This window comes from Rhipicephalus sanguineus, chromosome 1 (genome assembly GCF_013339695.2).
Source record: "Rhipicephalus sanguineus isolate Rsan-2018 chromosome 1, BIME_Rsan_1.4, whole genome shotgun sequence".
Taxonomy (NCBI): Eukaryota; Metazoa; Arthropoda; class Arachnida; order Ixodida; family Ixodidae; genus Rhipicephalus; species Rhipicephalus sanguineus.
The window spans coordinates 266,299,360-266,321,589 of record NC_051176.1 but is presented as its reverse complement, the minus strand read 5'-3'; the positions used below and the strand labels follow the sequence as shown (position 1 = coordinate 266,321,589).

The following is a 22,230-nucleotide window of genomic DNA, read 5'->3' as shown; positions in this document are numbered from 1 at the left end:
TACTTGGGCAAACTGCATGGCAGGAAAGCTAGCTTTACAATTATGAAAAGGGTCTATTAGGTGAGTACTTGTTGAGTTACAAATATAGTTATGACTAATTAATTAAGCCTCATTAACGAAAAAAATAGCAGTGGCTACTCCAGTGTACTAGGAGCAATATGCAGTACGTTTGCTTCGCGTAACACCATTCCTCTTTTTTTAAATTCTGCTGCATGATAGCTGAGACACCCTGTATATATATAATGAAACCTCAATGGTGACAGACCATGTCCCCTTTTTAAGCCGAAGAGATTTGCAGCTGAGTGAAGTAAAAAGGTTGCAGCACCTAATTTTTACATATTTAGAGGGAGTTTCAATCTCTGTTTGGCAATCTGCTTTTGTCTATTGAATTAGGACATTATATTGCTTTTGGTGCATTTTATAAGCATAGGGAAAGGGGGACGGGGAACAAAAGGAGCAATGAATGATATGCCGAGTAGCAGACCAGAGCTACCTATAGCCCGACCAAACCTTGTGCCTTCCTGCTAATAAGCATTTATATTAACATTAAAAAAAAGCTTTTTTTTTGTCATTTTTCAAGCCAACTTTCTCAGCAATTCTTTTCCATAACTTTCTTTATCTTGGCTATTATAGTGGCAGGAAGAAAATTTCATTAAAGTAGTGGAAAACATTACTACGTGTACCATCAGCTTTAACGGAAAAATTTTTCATCTACAAGATATTTATTGCCTATTAATCCCTTGAAATCAGGCACACAGAGTAAAAAAAAACAAACTGGAGAGACACTCGCACAAAGATTTAGGTGCAGTAGAAAGAGAGAAAAGTTCTGTAGAGGTAATAGCAATGTATTTCTCTTAAACCCAATAGTTGCCAAGAATAAAGGCATCAAGATGGGTGAAAAATGATGCAACACCTATCCTGTCCCTTTAAAGACATTTAGGTGAATCAGTTCTTTCACATATTGCTTATTTAGGCTGCACAAATTTTAGGTATGGTAGAAATAAATGTGCTTAAAGGGACACTAAAGAGCAAAATGATTTTTCTCGCATTAGTAAAGTAGTCTTCCACGATACCAAAAACCCCAAGCTTTCTGCGTGAAGACGCTTAATAAGCGAGAAAATGCGCAAAAAGAAAATAAAGGTGGCGACGCCACCTTGGAATTCCCGCACCATTTGCCGTGATGTCACATATTTTTGACGGTGACAGCTTGGGCCTACGTAGTTCCTAATCGGTTAAATCGAAGTACATTATCCTCTGAGGGGGCCAGAGACTTGACATAACGAGTTTGTGGAAATTTCATCGAGCCAGTGGCGCCAAAATACGTTGAATGCTCTGAAACCTTTTACGTCACGAATTACAAAGTTCGGCGCGAAATTTAAAAATGAAACTTTGAACTTGGTTTTCTCCTCTAATAATAAACCTATGGTGGTGAAATAAACTACACAAGAGTTCTCCGAGCACACTTTATCAATCTAAACCAATTCATTGTTTCTCTTTAATGTCCCTTTAATCTAAATTCATTTTGCATTCTGTGCTGGATAGAAATTTTAAGACAAATACCTTGCAATGCAGCCCACTTGTTTTTTAAACATACTTTTAGGCGAAATTGAAAAACAACAAATAAGGAACTCACCACATTATCAGAGAAAGAAGTTTCATACTGGCTATCAATCATGCGTGCTGCTAAGGCTGGATTGGCCTCTTCAGAAGAGAGGGAGACTGCAGTGGACTGCCAAGCGCGCCTCCTTTTCACCCAAGCAACCACCAGCATCAGCAGGAATGCAGAAAGCAGCACAGCCACTGGAATCACTATTATCTTCACATCAGCTGCAAAATGGGTAGTTATGGCTCAATTAGCTGAAGTTCATTTATGTCAAAAACATAAAATTTCAATTCAATAGCAACGCTCTAAAGGATTCGACAGCTGGGTCTGGTCTGCTTACACGAATTTGTAGGAACCCGAGGCTGACAAACTCAAGCACAATTAGTGAAAATGAAAAAGTTGAGCTGTTGAGTTTACTCTAGCAAGCATGGGTTAGGCTAATAGTACTTCACTCAATAAACAAGAAGCTCATTAGTTGCCCACTCTGGAGTGGCCATAAATAACACAGCTGTAAGGAGCGACAGAGAGAGAGAGAGGAAGTTTTTTTTATAAAGAAACGGTGATGTGCGTAAAGGAAAGGCTACCTTCTTCTAAAGTATGCCTATTCACAGACAAATACAATTGCATAAAACACATACTTGAACTTGATGCTATGTGATCATGCAAGAAGCTGCAGGATCCTCCTGCCGTGCTTAAAGTATTTTTTTTATGGCAGTCTCGGTAAGGGGCTTTACACTCAACAGCATCTCTTGCCAATACAACTGCTCCTTTGTTCTCCCCTCACTATACCGCTTTCGTTGACACAGAGAATGCATCCAAATCCAAAAGGCCAGTTAAAGCATATCCATAGCTTGAGAGATGCACTGCCTCATATTTTTACTTCATCTTTTTTATGGCAAGTTTTCTTCAGAGCTCATATACAAAAGTGCTGCAATAGGTAACGAATATGGGAAGCACAAAAAAAATAATAAATGAGGAGGAAATAAAATTAAGAAGAAAAGAAATCACAAGTGTGGCACCTCTCTTAGATAACAAAAATAGGTTTGCAAGCTATTAGTGCCCCTTTAAAATAACACTTGAAGCTTAAAAAAAAAAAAGAGTATGTTAAATGTTAGCAGTGGGGTTGCATATGCCTTCTCTTAGTACACAGAGGCCTTATTCTGACTTATTATAGACCATATGCAAAATCAGCTGCCATCTACCGGCCGCTGTGCGCACTTCCGCCATGTTGAAGGCTAAGCGGGCTCCGCGTATGCACACACCAGTGCCTCCTCTCACACGGAGCGTACGTATCAACGTGTGGCGGCTGATATAAACGGCAATGCAGACATATTTTCGTGCACTGTGTTGCTCAGATTGAGGAAATTTGGATGCTGAAAAAAAAGGTTTGCAGGAAACTAACTTCAATATTATCAGATTTTCCTGGCGGCCGACGTGAAGCAGCAGATCGTTCTGTTGCTCTGGCTACTGCTTACGACTAACGTCGTGTTTATGTTCGCCATTCTTAATAGATGCGGTATGTGACAGCATCGGCACTCATCAGGGAACACTTTTGTGTCATGCCGGAACGAGACAGATTTTGCACCGTGTGCTTGCAGGCTCGGACAAACCCGCTTCGTGTACGAGCTTCAAAGCCGCATCGCGGCTACTCGCGCATGCCTGCGGTGCTGCTGACAACGTTACTTCGTTTATGACATTGCGATAACAGCTAATGTTAGACAGGTAGCTTGTGCGTGTCATCGATTCTCAGCAAACGAACCGTATGTACTGGAGTGTGTTGTTTGTAGTTTATTTTCTAATGCCTCGCGCACGTATTGCTACACTATGCGTCTTTTTCAAGCATTTCATGTGCTCTCACTGCCAAATTGAGAGGGGGGCCCGGATTTCATGACCGCCCCTTACTATTTTTTTAACTTCTACCCTAAGAAGAGCCCATATCAGTTTCGCCCAAATTTTTGGGATTTTAATCGTGTGGTAATTCTATACGTAACATACGTCGGCGACTACAGCGGCGAAATATTTTTATAGCAAAAATAAAAAAGAGGGCAACGTTTTATTTCAAATTAGATGCACAACACATCAGGTTGACATAGGCTATCCCTTATGAAATATGCTTTGAAATGGGTCAACAACACTTTCTTACCGTCATCGCTGTGCCTAGCCGTGTCACGCGCTAAAGCCTCCTCCCAACCATCCTACACTGCACGCATGATGCTCAGATAGCTAACAATGCTTTAGTCACTGCACTCAAAACAGGCAGACAAAATTTATAACCCAGTGCAAAGCTTCATTCTCAACGACGACAGGCTTACATGCGACCCGGTGACAAACTTGTATATTCTTCTCGTTGCGAGGCAGTTCTTTACACGTAATAACTGTCAACGTAATAAGTAGGAAATGCCGATAATATGTACAGTCCCTTACACAGTCGTCTGACGGTTTTATACCCCGATTGCATACTATCAAGGCAGATACAAGCAAGAAGTTATAGCAGCGACAGCAATACGATTCAGACACAAGCCTTCCACATGGTGCCGAATCTGTAGCTTCATCAAACCTCCGAGAGATGGCAGCAATTTTGCATAAGGTCTATTCTGCAGCTGCACCTGCTTAACAGTGTTTAAATAATGCAGCTGGCAAGTTATAGCGATATGGAACAAACTGAGTATTCGTTGAAGTTGGCAATATACTTTGCAGACAATCCATTGATCACATGACCAGCTGTGATGACTGATGATTAGGGATGGGTGAATAGTAAACTTGGGATTCAAAGCGAATATAGTGATTTGGTCAAATAATTTCAAACCGAATAGTTCGAATAGTACATATCGCCTATTATAAAGAAAAATTAGCATTTCTGTCATGACCCAAGTATCTTGCACATTATTTTTGAGAATTATAACTAGGTTTTTATAAATGACACTTTCTTGGTTTGAAGCAAAACGGAATAATAGCTGGATGAATAGTAGCAGGATTTGAATAGTAGTAGGGTGCAAGTTTTTGCTATACTTAGCACATATAAGCCCATATATAACACACTTAAAAAAAAAAAGATATAATCGGGGTGCAGGTAATATGAACATTTAATGTTGAAGGATAGGCGATTTCATGGCCTAGTGGTCCCGCACTGCAGTGACACCACTTTTTCAGTGGGTTACATGCGGGCAAATGTGTTTATTCGTGCGCTTCGAATACTTTGAAATTTCAGAAATCTTAAATTCATTTTGAAGCAAATTTTAACACCGTAATAGTAGTTCGAATATTCAAAGCGCTCGAGCATTTGCCCACGCCTACTGATGATCCCCTATGGCTGTGTCAGCAGCCAAAAGTGCAATCGGTTACATGTGTACCCAAAGGTCAGGCGATGCTTCATGCAGCTCCAAGAACCAACTGCAGCTGTCAGTAAAACTATAACCTTAGATAGGCATGTTCTTGATGAACAAGGCATAATCATTGTGCCTTCAATATGTATCAAGGTGGCTGAGGAAGTGGCTGTAGATCACTGAAAGTACATTGCTGTTTAGCGCCTAAGCAGCGCAATGTGTACATATCCGTCTGCAAGGTGCTGTAAAGTGCAGCAGAGCTCTAGGAAATCGCTGTCACAGCAATTTTTCCATGCAAAAGCATAAATGTACCAATGTTGTTCAAATTTGTGTTAGATCAGGTAACTCATCTTTTGGCAATATCTCAATCATTACAACTGCTGACCAATAATTTAAGTATCCTCGATTATTTGGACAGCTCCTTGGCACAGCCACTGTCTGCATCGACTAAGTGTATAATGATGAGCGAAATTTCAGACACCATATGGCATGCCACGTCATCGTTTGGACTCCAACTGCATGACATCACAGGCTAATTTTGCCACTGAGTCTAGAAGAAATAGCAGTAATATTTTGGTTTTGATATGTCGCAGCATGGTTGTAAGTCATATACCTAGAGCCTCCTAAGTTAAACTAGCAAAGCCCAGTTGACATTGTTGTTGACTGCACCCACCCAGCAGGATAAGCCAAGCCATTAAGTAACAAATGCTGCATTTGCACACATTCAGCGTTTATTAGATTACATGTTGAAAGCAAAACCGTTTCAGGCAACGAAACAGTTTCAAGTGTCATGAAGTTCACCCTCAACGCATGCACCAATGCATGCGACAAAGGAAGAGCTGGACAATGACGTATGAAATATGCAATGATTCAGCTGTTACAGCTAAGTTGACTTTTGTCATGTTGCCAAGAGATCAAGATTTGTTTGGTGCATGCATTCTCTGTACTTTCATTTATCTGTAGCAACAACACTACACTGGTTAAGATACAGGCGGCCAAAATTTTTGTAGCAATGCCTTCTGCTCGATTTTTATGTAACTTATTGTCCATTGCTGATGGTTGGCTGATCCTTTTGATAACAAGCCAGAGCATCACTCTGACAGCTGATGAACTGTGAAAAGGCATATGAAGACATATCTCTACAAAAGCTGTCTACATGTGCACCACAAGCATAGCCAGGGGTAGAACACTTGTTATGCATAAGTCAATTAAGAAAATTTCATTCAATCCTAACCATTAGGTTCAGGTTATGTTGCCAGCAATAAGCTGCCTCTCTCTATATCCTGAATCTTTCAATGTAACCAAAACAGCAAGGCATTCATATTCAAATGCAAAAACTCATACAAAAGCAGTGCAAAATAAAACAGCTGTACCTGGTTCCTCATCAGAGAAAGGTGGGTTGTAGATGTATGCTGCATAGAACTGGCACCGTGGCCCTGTAAAATTGGCAGTACACCTGCAAAAATAACCAACAATCAAATGCTTGACAATGTTAGTTATTTGTGAACAAACTGTATAACTGCTATATAGTTACTGTGCTGTTTTTACTGCATACTTTTTGTGATGGAGGACTAAAGGAACGGACACTGATGAGGTGGTCTGTTCCTTTAGTCCTCCATCCGGATCGCAAGGTCGCGCTGCCCGTATCACAAAAAGTATGTTTAATTACCAACTCGCCCAACTTGCCGTTTTGATTCAGTTTTCATTGCACAGTTTATTAAACAGCAAATTATGGCTGAACAACACAACTATCAGTCAACCTAAGCTCTGCAAAAATAAAATGCCGCTGCTTTAGGGACAGTGCAAACACACTGATGCTAAGAGGAACACACATGGTATTGGCCATAGCTACGTAGTACTTTCATTTTCTATGCCCTCACAAGTGCTCCTTACATTATGTGTTGTACTAGTATGGTAAACTGACAAATTTTGGTTCACCCTTTTACCTATTCCAGTTGCAACTCATTAAACAAGACAAGCAGAAAAAGTGTGAGCATGTAGGCTGAGACATGATTTTCTCAACAATTTCTCTGTTAATCTCTTTAAGAGATCACTTTGTTTACCAAGAATGGCTAACCTATAGAATTATGGTATTGTGTATAATGGGCACAAGCTATTAGTAGCTGCTCATACTACATGCACTATTCTATTTATTCTTAAAAAAGTACAAACACAAAAACTTTGTATGTTGTTTTTTCTGTTGGAATAAGTAGCTAATGACTCACTTATCAGGGCTGGATAGCATGTTTGCTCAAGCGCACAATGGTAATTTCTTTGGAGATGTTTTTATATCGCTTAGTCATAGCAGAGTCATGGTCATAGATACAGTTTGAGAGAGTACTGAGAAAGGCGGGACAGGGATGTTTTTTTTTTTTGTAAACACAGCTGGCCACAACACCACACAAAACAGTGACTCACATGTTGCGTGTGGCAATGCATGCGAGTGCTGTGTTGACAACTGCAGCAGAGAGCACACACAAAGAGCATTGCAGCCAACACGAACTCATGACATACGTGGCTGTCAGTTGCTTACATTAAATGACAGTTGATGTCTACGTCCCGAAGTGCTCCATTTTGTGCTCACTTGCATAGCATATGCTATAAAGTTTATTTCAAATGTGTGTGTGTCTCCACAGAAATCCATCTCTCAAGTTATCTCCTTCAAAATTTTGCGTTATTGCTCTTTTATAGCATACTCATGAAACTTTTTCAGTCTAGGTACTCTACATGTCTTCATAAATTCATAAAGAGGTGAAAAGTCTTTTTAACTGGCATGTTGCACTACATTCTTCAACTCCCCTCCTATCTTTTCAGTGATCTTGAAGGACAGTTTACATGCAAGTGTGCTGGAGAAATGCTAGACAAAAAGTCTTTGTACTTCCACGCTGACCTAATGACAAGGTCCCAAGTCGTAGATCTACACTTGTGCTGTGAAAAATACTGCTAGTGAAGATTGTTTCTATACACAATACAGAAAAATTCAACACATTATCCATGTCTTTTTCCACTATACTGCCTTTCCTTACAACGGAACTACTGTTTACTTCTCTGTCGCATTAGTCTAATGCAATACTATTAACAGCTAGTTTTATGGTAGCCAATCGGAGACTACTACAATTTATTTCATTAAGATCATCCTTTGCATTAACAAAATTTCATCATTTGCATTAAAAAAGTGACTTACTGGCAAGTGGGTCCACCAGGGCCGTCCTCAATGGCTAAACAGGTCCCACCGTTGTAGCAGAAACCACGGCATGACATAGGGTTTAGGTTAGAGCTGTACATATCCCTTGACTCATTTACATCTGAAAAATAAATTAACATAATTTCAGTTTTTGGAAGCTTAAATATTAAGCTCATGGAAGCTGTTCACAAATCAGCCACTCACATGGGAGCATGTGCCTATTGTAAAGTTGCAGATGAGACATATTTGGACCAAGAAACCGACTCCATGTTGAGGTCTGAGGATGCCGGTTTTTGACAAACATTACCAAAGAGCCACCCGAGTAGGTGCTGAAAAAACAAGTTTTATTTAAACATACTGCACATCTACAAAGAATTGTATTAGTACTTCTAAAACTACCCAGTGTGATTAGAAAAAAAAAAGTGTAGTCATGCGGTCGGCTTTGTCAAAATGTCCTGAAAATCAAATTTTGGCAATCAGGACTTTCGTTATGGCATGATAGGAAAGAGTTGACCAGTTTTTTGTACGAGGCATTAAACCGTTACCACATTCCTTAGACCAGGTGATCCCCTAGACTAAGAGAGTGCACAATGTCCCACATTTTAAACACTGAACCACCTTTAATTTTGTATTCAAAGGAAGGAGTCCTGAACCACCCCTCATGGCAACATCCTGCTTTATGCCAATTGAGGTAAGCTGCAAGTGAGATGTTCTTGTACTATTTAGTACTGCCGCCTCTACAACTGCTCATGCTTGTCACTTGACACGTGGTGACAACAAAAACACCAAATCAGGTGCTGGCATATGGCACAGGTGACAATAAGGATTATGCTGCATAGAGTTGCACTGACCTAGAATAGTCTAGCTCACTTAAGTAGAGTAGCGTGCAGTACGATGCACCAGGCTTCCTGCATGCTCTCCCTCCCCACTACTCCAGAGGAAAGGGCGCATTTCAACGCTTTTCAGGAAAGAGCGTTGAAATGCGCCCTTTCCTTGAAGCTGCTACCACAAAAGGTATTGCTCCATTTTGGCAGCCATTGTATGACACTCAATTTGAAAAATGCATTCACTAAAACTGCTTGTAATTTAACCATTAGACCAATGGCACCAGTATAAGTTTCAATTCACTGGCTCAGCATTCCTTTCTGGTGGCAGTGAAACTTTCATATTGAAACAGATGATCACGCTTTTGTTATACTGAGGTATAAAAAATGTGGTCTTCTATGGACAAAGTTATAAAAAGTCAAATAATTCGTTATACTGAAAATTTCATTACACTGAAGTTTGTTACACTGACATATAACTGCATATAAATGCGGCTTATTTTTTCTATACATTCAGTTATTAAAATGGCAGCTGTTGCGTATATTGTCACGTGGTGTGGCAATATACTATAATACAAATTCGTACCTTTGCTTCACTGCCTGTAAAGTCGAAGTATCTGTAGAAGGTGCAGTCAAGCATTTGCATAGGATTTTTGTCTGCACCCCATGATGCCACTGCGGTATCCAAAATTTGACTATTTTAGGTCAAGTCTGCGCTCTATCTGTGAACTCAATATGCCACACGACAACATTTTTTCTAGATTATTCAGATTTCTATCTACTACCTGTTCAATGTGTTCTATCTACTACTTGTGCAAATCTGAGAGGTGGTTCAGGATCTCTTTAAGTGCTTGCATGCACGGCAATGTGGTAGTTGAGTTGTTCATAGGACAAGCTATATTCTGTTTGGCTCACCTATCAATCCAAAAAAGCACAGACTGGAAGACTGCCACAGAAACTGGGGAATAGTGGCGATTGGGACCCTTGTTGAGGCCTATTCTGGTGCGTCCAGTGCCATCCAGGTGTGCTTGCTCAATGCGAGCCGTGCCCAAATCGCACCAGTACACTAGATCACGCTCCAAGTCCAACGTCAGATCAGACACTTGAAACAACTCTTCGTGAACGATGGTCTGCCGCTCCTTTGTCTCTAAATCAAAGCGTTCAATACGCGGCCATTCACCAGCATCACTCCAAAACAGAAGTCTGTAAATGAGACAATGAAAGCAACTTTTACTGCCTCGGAATTTGAAAGTATAAGGTATTAAAATAATTTATTCTTGTCTCTACACAGTGTTCCTGTCATCACCTGCTACCTGTAGTGCAAAACTACCACTGCAGTTGCATGTAGCAACTGCCATGCTGCACTGCACAATTGGGTCTGCAGCTTCCCATAATGGCAAAACATTTTTTGCAAACGATCACAGTTGCTTACACCAGATGCAATTAAACTCATAAGGCCATGACTACTACACCTCAGCCTACAGTTGATAGAATGCTGTGCATTGAACTGAAGTTTGCTTTTACGTTTGATTCCAGTTTTATCAGTATTGTGAATATAGATGCCACTGTCATATTTAAGCACTGTACCAAACCCTTCTTTACTTTAAGACTACAAACCTCTAAAAAATAGCTCTTCAGACATTATCAGGCTTCCTGGGGCTGGATATGAACATTTCTCTTGGGCAACCAAGGTACAATAGATTTAATTTTAAATAAATCAAAATTCTAGTAGCTCTAAACGTGCCATTCAGAACCTTCTAGCATTAACTTCAACACATAGCTAAATATCACCAGTGCATGAGGTATGTGCATTTAGTAGGCATCTCAAGATTAGAACAAGGTTTGAGATAACCTTCATTCAAGCTGCAGCAAAATGCACTGGCATGCCAATTATTTTAAATATTTCTTTCCTCATCAAGGGTCAAAAACTATATAGAACATTTATGTGTTTTGTGCAGCACTTTTGAGACACCTCAAAACTGGTGCTGGTCTTGGGACATGCTCAAGAATTCGTCGGTTTCAAATGCACAATGGGAACATGTGTTCCTAACCTAAAAATTTGAAAGATTTTTGTTAAGTAGCCGGTAACAATTTGTCAAGTAATAATATAGCTCAAGTGGCAGCACTGCACTATCTGCCAAAGTCTTTTTTTTTTAACTCAAACTTAAAAACATACATAGTATGGTACACTCTAGAAAGACAGCTACAAGTTGGAATTTGGGAGATTAACAACACCGTGCACCCTTGTGACACATATGAAGTGCACCATTTAAGCCACTGTGGCATTTTTATCCATAACACTTCAGCAGTTCCAATAAAACATCATTACTTGATCATGCAGCAAAGCCCCAGCGTTTTTTGCAACTGATCATAGTGAGTTTTGGCACTCCACAATTCTGAAATTATCATACCCACAATACTGGCAGCATTACAGGGTGGTACTCTTGACGAATCACATATGTTATTTTGACAACTTGTATGTTAATAACAGCACAATCTATATTTTACAGGCATTTTAACAGCACATGTGTGAGTGAGTGAAAACATTTATTAAAATCACACTAAAATGTTCACATGGTTACACAGAAGGTAAACTCACTTTCTAGAAGGGTGTATTGCTAAAGCATTGACCCTGTGAAGGTCAGTATCCACCAGGACGGTGACACCAGTTCCATTCAAGAAGAAAGACTCAATCCGAGCACCATGACTGCTAAACACAGCTCTATACAAAAGACCTGGAAAAAAAAGTGAAGTATTACTTTCCTAGCCTCTTGTACAAAAACTCGGTAGATCGCCAGTGAATGCTTTAGGAAGGCGTGCATATAAAAATATTGAGTTTACGACAGGCTCCTTTTAAACACTAACGTACATGATCTTGGCAAGAGACACTGTGAGAAGTCCAGCTAAACGACATAGACATACGAGAAACAGTCCTCGACTCATAACTGGAGGTCCTTGGCCCCTGGCGGCCTCTGTGGCCCACGCCACTGCTGTCACTTAGATGGCAGGGTCAGAACAGTGTGTCAGTGTCTCCTGTGGATCCATGGTAGGTATTTTACTTCGTGGCGTCAGAAAGTTTGAAACACGCCCACAAAATACAAGCCAGGTTTCCCCATGCATTGCAGTGTTCACAGGCGTTGGTGTATCAGGAGGGGTAGGCATGAGTATAAAGAGTAAGCCTCATGTATTTCTCTTTTGAATACGCGATGCTGCACTGGTGACGAGCCATGAAGTTTGCTGGGTAGCACAAGCTGCAGCTCACCACATTTAGTTACACAGTTACCGGGCTGTACAGCTGGTCTTGCTTGCTTTCTTTGTTTCTTAATTTATTTGAGTGTTCAGCTACCGGAAAAGACACCTGTGCTCACCAAGGGTAGCCCATATGAAAAAGTTAAATTCAAGAGTTTAACAGGTCAAGACCATGATATGATTATGAGGCACAACGTAGTGGAAAAGCTTAGATTAATTTTGACCACTTGGAGTTCTTTAACGTCCATCTAAATCTAAGTATATGGACATTTTTGCATTTCAGCCTCTTCAAAATATGGCTGCCATGCCCAGGAGTCAAACCTACAATCCTGTGTCTCTTCTTGTCAGTAATGTGCACCGGTCTTTCCTTAACCACACAAAAAGCAGAAGAACAAATGTAGCTGACTTTAAAACCATAGGTGAGGAAGTGTCATGCACAGGAATTTACAGGACTTTGAACATTTCTGAGGGTGAAGCAAGACAGGTAATTAACCAAAAGCTCGTACAGTGGTAAAAACTGTGCACTGCTAGGAAGACTAGACAAGCAAAGCAAAACCGACTGACATGCCCCAGACAGCCACCTACAGCAGGAAGACAGGGGCAAGTAGGCAGATCAAAAGTGGTGTTTAAAAGATTGTGAAAGATTTTGTTGCTGCAAAAGATGAATGACAAACAGCACAGTTGTGGCTGCATTGTTCCGCACATGAATGCAAAGGCAACAGACAAGTGCACAATTTACCAAAGGTCACTGTTAGGAAGCATGCATCTGCCACCGGAACATGTTTGTGGTCAACAGCTTAACAGCAGCCAGCATTAACTCACACCAGAACAGGTCAGACTCAGTCCTTGTGCTAATGTTAACAGCTTATTATTTTATTAGTCTGATTAGCCAACTGCAGCATTGTGAAGATAAGAGGCTAAAGTTGGGAGTTGTGAAGTGTACATTACGAGTTGATTTGCAGTAGACCTGCTCATACAAGCAGATATAGTACTGCAATGCCTTGCATTCTTTAGCAGAGCCTTGCCTCTTTGTATAAATACATGAAACCAATAAACACAGCATGGAGGGCATTGTCAACCAGCACTTCAGCAAGACCACCTGGGCAGCACATCACGCCTATGGCACAACAGTGCCTCCTCTATTCTTAAGGTTAAAGATAGTTACCTCTTTCTGCTAAATCTGGCCTGAACACAGACACATGGTTACAGAGCTTCATATTTGAAAGGATAAACTGTGGTTGAACAAAGAATGTTGCTGACCACTTTATCGCCATGGTGAACTCCTCTCTTGTATGGGTTTAACGTTTGGAAAAGGGCAGGCAAATTATTAACCAATTGTGCTGTTCTGACACAGCAAGTTGTAAATGTTACACTTTGGTGTAATTGGCACAGCTGTATGTCCCACCCGTTTACAGTGCTTAAAAAGCAGTCAACAACGAATATCAATTGATTACAACATAAAGCTACAACACCAGACAAAATATCCACAAGGTTAAAAAGCTGAAGAAATTCTCACCTGAAGATGCATCAGCAGCCAGTGCAGTGACTCTGGTGTTGTTCAATGTTGCCACAGGAGTAACATTATAACCATCAATGCGGGCCCGATACAGTCGTTCACGGCTCGAGAACACTACTGCTTCTTCAGCAGAGAGAACGTGAATTGAATCTAGGGGCATCTCACTGAATTCTGCTTGCAAGAGTAGCGGTGGCACAGTAGGATCTGACCCAACAGGGTAAACTACAGTCCTATGATTCTGGAGAAACACCAAAAGGGTGTCTGAACCTCCAACAGGCAAGCATCTGTGGCCATTTTCTTCAGGGAGGCAGATTCCTTTGCAAGGCACCAACAACTGCTGGCACGGGTGTCTTGAGGCTGAAAAGCAATGTCATTTGCATCTTCTATTGGCAGTATGTGCACCTCTTTTCCACACAAGAATTTACTGCACAATACACGAACTTTTACAGTTTCCAGTCAAAACTCATTACTTTTAAAATGCTAAAATGCATGAAAAGATGAATTTTTGAGAATGCAATTCATATGCCATGCATCACAATGCAACTAAACCTTATGCAGAAATAATGCATCAAGAACACGTGTTTTACCACAACTGTCAAATCGATCACCAGAAATAAATTATTTTGATTGCCAATTAAAGCATGAAGGAACTGTTCCTAAGATACCCAATACTATTCATCCAGTAGGGTAGCCAGGAAAAAATGGTTTTGTTTGTTTCTGCAACAAAACTGATTCTTGATGTGATTTTTTATACAATTTTTTTAGTAAATTGAGGCATGTGCATTGCAACAAAATTTGCACGGCCGTTGGCCACTTACAAAAAAAAATTTAATGAATGTACAGCCTAGAATTACTGGATATCAACATCATATTTTTGTGATAAGAGCATCAGTAGCATGTCAGAGGTTCACAATACATTGTCAGGTTTGCAATCTCCCGGCATTTACGATGGAAAGTGGAAGAAAAAGTTGTCATTTGTCCGCTAGTGTTAGACTAAGCAGTTGTATTCCTCTCCAGAACACTTTAAAAAAAAATCATGCAAAACAGGGCACTTTTACTGTGCTTAGTACTGCTGCAGTTTCAGAGAAGCAGTTCAAAACTGAACACATTCAGCAGCTTCTGGGTTTTGAGAGTGAAAATTTCCAAGAGCTCTCTACTAAAAAAAAAAAACAGTACAGAACACCACCACCCCAGAAACATTCAAAAGTAGTATAGCTGTCAGCTGTGTTACTGCAAAGCGAAGTCAAAGGGGAAAAAAAAATTTCTCGCCAGAAATGCAGTCTACTTTTGCCTCGTGAGGTTGTAATGTTACACTGTATGGCACAGTCACCGGAAAGACTGACCTTTATTTTTTGTACTGAGCAAAACGCAGTCGAGAAAGAATCGGAGTCATACCGCCAAGCTGCCCAAGCACTCACTTGTAAAACCTACCCGTCTGGTCGATTAACTTGTCTGGTCTATTCACCCATTCTCTACATTGTTTGGTAATAACCCATGTAAACAATTAATCCTGCTCAGAATATCTTATTGGAATTTTTTTGCTTTCCATAATATAATTTTTGTTTCTTCAAGTGGCCACAAAAAATACTCTGCCACTTTGTTCACCTATAGATTTTGCTTTGACAGCAAAACTGTATATGGCTAGGTTCTGGTGGATCACATCCGTGGACAAAATGACGTGCAGAACAATTTTCGATGCCCCTTGCCCCCTCGCCACCGCTGATGCCTCTTTCACAACTGTCGTGATACTCAGTGGCAGCACTTCCCACCAATTGACCACGATGACCACGCTAGAAAAATGGTCAAAATATAATCATATGCGTGTCAATGAAAAAAAGACAAAAGTGGTAATCTTCAGGCCGAGAAATAAAGTGGTTCCTTCGCATGATAGCATTATATATAACTCCAAAGAAATAGAAATAGTTGATCAGTTCAAGTGTCTCGGTGTTATATTTTCATCAAATATGTCATGGGCAGCCCATGTGAACCATGTTATTAACCCTTTGTATCCCAGCGTCCACATATGTGGGCAAAACATATCAGTAAAGTGGGATCTGGCTAGCCAATGAATTGCCTTAAAAATCGATTTGAAACGTTGGCATTACTTCAGAATTTCATAAAAACATCTATATATGTCCACTTCTGTGCACAAACAGCGGTAAGTGCGCACAGAACAATGGCTTTCTTCACAAGTCGCCTGTTGAGGTGTATGCCTACATATTTTTTATAGGTTCACTCTAAATTCGTAAGAGTTTTTATATTATTGAGATTTATTCGAGAAAAGGAAGGGTTTATCTTGTCTTCGTGTGACTTTTGTTGCACTGTGAGCGACCAAAGTTTTGCAAGTTGAGTTGTCGCTGCGGCGTCCACGTTTGTGGACACCAGGCATACCGAGTTCGTGTAAAAAGCTGATAGAACGCCGCATTGTAGTAAGAACCGCTTCGTTGCCGTGCGGCTCTACCCAAAACATTATCAGTGATATAGCTAAACACGCCCTGTAGAAGTTATTTAGAATTTATTTGCTTTATTCGGGACGTGGATTAAGTGATGAAGACATACATGCTATAATTTTCGAGCTGACTAGCAGAAGCGAATGATCCCATTTGGAGGGCACCGATAATTACCACGTTGAAGTAGAGCCATCAACAAACAAATGCCTTATGAAAAATGCTACTGCTGATGATGAAAGCATTCAGTTTGAACGTAACCATGAACACACTGGTAATGATGATGAACCACGATAAAGATGATGAACACGTTGAAGTAGAGCGGTGGGCAAGCAGGTGGGCCTTCAATGGTGATAATGATGGTGATGATGAAGGCGTTGAATCAGAACCGTTAGCCATCGGCCACGTGACCCTTTATGATGATGATGATGATGATGATGATAATAATAATAATAATAATAATAGTAGTAATAATAATATAATGATAATAATAATAATAATAATGATGATGACGATGATGATGATGGCGTTGATTATGGTAAGTAGTGATGATGATAGTGATTATTGTGTTGGAACAGAGCCGTCGGCAAGCAAAGTTCCCATGTACGATGAAGAAGGATGATGGACCCAGTGTAACTGGTGTTCCCAGCGTCCACATATGTGGACACTTGTTTTCTTGTAGAACTAAAGCTAAAACTTCCTATGTTTTGGTTTATTCCCACTTTCGTATGTATTGTAATTGCATATACGCAAAAAATTATTTACTTGCGCAGCTGGATTGGCCACGGGATACAAAGGGTTAAACAATTAGCCAGAATAACTGGCGCAATCGGTTCCATTAGATACATTCTTCCTAAGTCTATTAAACTGCTCCTTTATAACTCTTTATTTTATTCTTACATTAATTACTGTCAGCTAGTGTGGGGCACTGCATCATCGTCCTGTCTCTAGAAAATATACATTTTGCAAAAGAAGTTTCTTCGTCATATCTTTAATGCGAACTATGGGACACCCAGCAGAGAGCTATTTCTTGAGACTGGCATAATCAAAATCTTCCATTTATACCAATACAGGCTAAGCGTTCGTTTTAAAGTAGAAACAAAACGTAATATAAATTACATCTGACATATCGCCAATTTGGAAGAAAAGAAAACGAGTTACCTTATTAGGCAACCCGAAAGCTGGTTGGTGCCAACAGCACGCATAAATACCGGGACAGAGCGCCTCCAACATACACTTCCCTCCCTTCTAAACGCGTACACATCTGCAAACATTGACCTGTTTACCTGTACCCATAAAAAACCTCGTTCTATGTATAAGGATGTACCCCCACATATATTCTAGGTTTCGTAAAATTCAAATACGGTATCTCTCCTTCCTCTGTATCTGTATTTTTATTTGTGCTCTTATTTGATACATGATGATCTTCGGAATGTGTTATTATTGTTATTACAATTAATATTATTATTACTTTGAGGAAGCAATTGATGCTGTGTGTAGAAAGTGTAGATAACACTGTCTGCTCATTTTCTTGTCTGCTTTGGTATGCAGTGTTTTTGTTGTTTTTTGTTTTTCCTGTTTGGTTTTTTTTTTGGTAACATGAAGCTCTGTACATGCGACGGTTTTTGCTTTCAACTGCCTTTTCAACTGCCTTCGCTGTTGCCTCGTATTTAGGGGCTGTGGCTCTGTCAAGCTGTCTATTACAGCTTTTTCTGCAGCTCCCCTGTCCATGTATTTCTTGAGGCAGAAATAAAAATTATTATTATTATTATAATAATTGCTGTGCCTCTCTGTCTCATAACGCAGAGATCGTGCTAGCTCTTTTATCAGCAGTTGCTCTTTGGACTCTCAATGGGATGGATGCGTGTCGTTCGCTCAGAGGAGCAGCGGGAATTGGAGCGTCAACGTGCACAAAAGCGTGAATGGGCGCAAAAACGACGTGAAGTTGGTGCCACAGAACATGCAGCCATAGCCGCTGGCTTCCATCTTCACAGTAGTGGAAGAGCTCTGAATGTTTACTGCAACTTACAAATATGGAAACACCAATTAGTTTTCTAGAATGCATATTGTTACTATAGGATAGATGCGACTTATAATGTGACCGATCACAAGCAAAGAACCACTCGAGATGAAAAACTACATTTCTAACAATTTGAGTGAAGTTAGTTTTTCCAGTTCAGTGCAGCTGCACACAACATAACCATTTGTTTTGGGTCTTGTGCAACATGGTTTCCTTTCAGTAAGTACAACAGCCTTACCAATCCTACCAAAGCTAAGTCATCTGCATTGTAACAATGCACAAACAAAAAGAGAGTGTGCTGCACACTTGTGAAGCAGCTGCATTGAGTATATTTCATATTGCACAATGGGAAAACTTGATTATTGAAAAAAACTAATAACCATACTCACTTCGATGTTCAGGAAAGTCGTCAGCACTAGTATGCTTCAAGTAGCCCAATGGCTCTGAGCCATTCCAAACTAGGTGTGGAGCATTGCGGGAACCATAGGTGACCGAGTATAAGCTGCCATTTCCAGGGCTGTACAGCAACTTCTCCTTGTCAACCGTAAAAAGCAAGTGGCCTTGGCTGCCACCACTGGCAAGGACTATCTCAGAAAAATTGGTTGTAGTGCCATAACTGACGCACATAATGGCACCTCTATTTGCATCACTCCAGCACACTTCCTCTCGCAAAGGGTTCACATCAAAACCTGTAAAAAAGAACAAAGTGTGATATTGCACCGAATAAGCCACACTTAATGCTACAAGCAATCTGTAATATTAAATGAAAAACAACCAAAACAACTGCCTACCAGGAAACAAAATGCCACATGAAACTTGCACATAGCGTCATGTTTGAATATACGCAATTTATAAGCATAAAGCAATGGTGAAAGCCACTCTGCCTATATTAAAATTCACATTTCCTCCATAAGGTTCGTCAATACTTCTATTCATTCTGATGCAGTCAAGTTCGGGAAAAGAAAAAGTATATTCACAGCATGATACCAAATATGATGCAAGGTGCTTCAGGAAAATACTGGAAATCATGGCAGCATAAGCCAAAACATAAGTAAATGTCCTGAGGACCATGTGCTACCATGAGCAGTAAATCCTGTTACAAAAAGTAGAAGCCAGATGGCCACTGCTAGCAACAGCCGGCTGGCCATTAGTTTATTTGTAAGGGGGTGTTGCATTCAGGTCTGTGAGTAATTTACAAAGGTAAGGGGCAGTTTCAATACTGATAAGTACCTTTCATTGCAGCATTTTTGGGACAGGTCCATGTATGCAACGTCCATGTAACAGAGCCGTTCAGGTGTGCAGCTTTAACTGTCATTAAATCCTGGTCAGCTGCTGCACGTTCTCGCTCCATCCACAAAATAAGTCTACAAGCAAAATAAAAAAATCTTATAGATATCGTAAAGTTATTCAAACAAATTATGACAGCAAAATTCTGTAATATTGTATCTGTATAACTGCATCCTGCTGCCCATGATATTCCTGCATAATCCAGAGGAGTGATGGAGCAAAAAAACAACAAAACATTTTTTAGCACAATATGCTTTCCACTTTTTATTGCAGGCATACTGGAAGGGAGAGCAAAGGCACTGAAAACTTACAGTAGTCACACACTTTGTGTATTTATTACAGCAAATTACTTCTCTGACCAGCCCTTTGACAGTGTCTTGCTACACAAGAGCCAACAACAGCTACTTTTAATTCACAGTGCCTGTCACACAAGCACTGCATCAATGGTGGTTGAACAAGGAACGTCGTTGAAGAAAACCTGTCTTGTTCAACGACTGTTGATCACTGCCTCCATTTTCATGAGACACTCAGTCTTGTTGAGCATCACATGGCACACAAAGCATCAAGTTTTTAAGGAAGGTACCATCATTAAAAACCCGAATGAGACCAGTCTCTTCAAAAAGTGGGTCACCAAAGCTTCTATGGCTGTCACCGACGATGCGTACTCAGCAAGCGAATTTGTCTAGAGGGTCCACCAACCTGTTCACAGCGTCCACTGCAAGACCACTGACATGTCGCACAGAATCCCAGATGAGATTGCTGCAGTACCGTCCGCCTGTTGCACACACAGAGATCTGGCTGCGAATTTCGCTGTTGAGCTGCACAGAGTTTCCTACGTACAGGTTGCCAGATAAGCAGTCGAGCGATAGTGCAGTCAACTTCACCAAGGACCCTGGCAGAATAAATGAGAAAGGATGTGAACAGCTTTCTCAATACAGTGTCACACCTGTCATCCTGCGATTTGCACAAAAATTCAGCCGTATACGGCATCCAAAAATGGGTGGGGAAGGGGTGGCTTTTTAAAACTTTGCCAATGGCAGGGGTGAGACGGCTGAAATTGAATTGGGAGCAGTTTCTGGAGCAGCAAAATTTTGATTTTGGAGCAGAAGAACCTTGATTTGGAGCAGTTGTCATCCTAGGAGTTTGAAAAACAAATTTTTATCAACTTAAGGGGACAAGTACATTAATTGGCTTAGAATACACGTAACACTGAAACAGCCTTTGGAGAAAGTTTTTTTAACAGATTATCGCGAAGTATGAACTACACTACCCTTTTACGTACCCCGCAACCTATCTAGCACGTGTAAAAAACATATGAAATAGTTGAAAAAGGGTTTGGAAACTAGATTCACTTCAAACATCTGAAAAAAAAAAAAGAACGAAAAAGAATCACACTTATCAAAAATTAAAAAAAAACTGATTACACAAAAATTATAGTTAGATAGCAGTAGGCTTTTGCTTAAAATCAGTGATATGATTTAGCATATTACTGCTTTGGCTTTTTGTGCGTCTGCTTATTTAGCTTTTCAAGCTTCCCTAGAGCCTGTAGGTCAGTATTACTCTTTGTCAGAACATCACAATAAGCGCCTTTAGTTATATAGTATGCTCGGCTGCGCGGTTAGCGTAGCGTCAAGTGTACTGCACGGTTTTAACAGACAACAAAAGTGCACTGCACCACCGTTCGCTGCCACTTTGTACGGGACCACCTTCAAGAGTGCAGCACAGGTGCTAAGAAACCTCGGTGCACTGACTATCTCGCCAAACGCATGCACATGGTACTGCAAGAGCAGCGCCGTTGTAAGCGTACTGTACTCTTTTATTGTAGGACGACACAAACACGCTTTGCATCAGTCCGCTGCCACCTCCTCATGCACAACCGCTAGAGCAGGGGTTCACAAACGTTCTGCCCTTGGGGAACCCCAAAGGCTTTTCCAGAGTGCCGCGGAACCCCTAACTTTTTGCTTGAGCATGAAGACAATCGAAAACGGGGGGAGAAGGCGGCAATTCCTTATGCCCAGTAACCCGTAGATGAAGCAGCAGTGTGCTGTCTGCCGTGTGAAAATGAAACTGTGTTGCTAGCTGATGCGTAGTGATGCAGCTGACGTAATGTGCAGTATTGATACGAGCCTGGATAACTTGATATTTCGCCATTTTTAGGGTAATACTGACGAATTTGACATCGCAGGCCGACTTCGACAAGACATTATTCGGAAAGCACGTCTCGCAAAATGAGTTGATCGAGTACGAAACCGAAACCATGTTTGTGACATTAGCAACAGGCAACCGTCAGAGGCAGATGTAGTGACATCGCCATAACAAAATGGCAATGGAACGCATTTTAAAGCTAGTCCACTCAGGCTCATTTCGTGATCGACTATGGTATGTCTGCATCAAATTTGTTCCCAGTGAAGTGGAAATGGTGCGTGCCCCTTTCATTATGAAAGCTTGTATCAAAGTAAAGTTTGCACGCTAAGGACAGCTACGTTGCATATATTCATTGTGCCAGAAACCTGCGTCCGTGAGTCCTGCAAACGAAGGAAGGAGACCTTCAGCTGCATGCCGACCAGGAAAAGTTTATACGGGCCTATAATGGGAAAATATGGGGGCTTCGATGAAAAGCTTGCAGGCATTCTCAAGCAGCTCCGTGTAGAACGATGTGATCAAGGCGTTTCCACAAGTGACCTCAAAGCCAGCTAAACTGAATCACTGAACGAAAGGAACTGCCAGCAGAATAAATTTCACTTTCTATAAGGGTGCATCGTGCTTTCCTTTTTCTT

General features: G+C 40.7%; 1 protein-coding gene across 2 annotated transcripts in view; it reads right to left on the bottom strand.

The window, feature by feature from the left end:
* The window catches only part of LOC119378902 (prolow-density lipoprotein receptor-related protein 1), a 61,957-nt gene that overhangs the window by 6,434 nt on the left and 33,293 nt on the right, over positions 1-22,230 (bottom strand). For both annotated transcript variants that reach the window (XR_005181074.2, XM_037647967.2), the window contains exons 11-20: positions 20,153-20,345; positions 19,397-19,530; positions 18,556-18,855; positions 13,700-14,056; positions 11,534-11,669; positions 9,850-10,137; positions 8,315-8,439; positions 8,111-8,231; positions 6,300-6,382; positions 1,634-1,827 (exon numbers count right to left, since the gene is read on the bottom strand). Coding sequence is in view for 1 of the 2 variants with exons in the window: in XM_037647967.2 (XP_037503895.1) it covers positions 1,634-1,827; positions 6,300-6,382; positions 8,111-8,231; positions 8,315-8,439; positions 9,850-10,137; positions 11,534-11,669; positions 13,700-14,056; positions 18,556-18,855; positions 19,397-19,530; positions 20,153-20,345 (1,931 nt within the window). In the remaining variant the exon portion in view is untranslated. The remainder of the gene's footprint in view (positions 1-1,633; positions 1,828-6,299; positions 6,383-8,110; positions 8,232-8,314; positions 8,440-9,849; positions 10,138-11,533; positions 11,670-13,699; positions 14,057-18,555; positions 18,856-19,396; positions 19,531-20,152; positions 20,346-22,230) is intronic.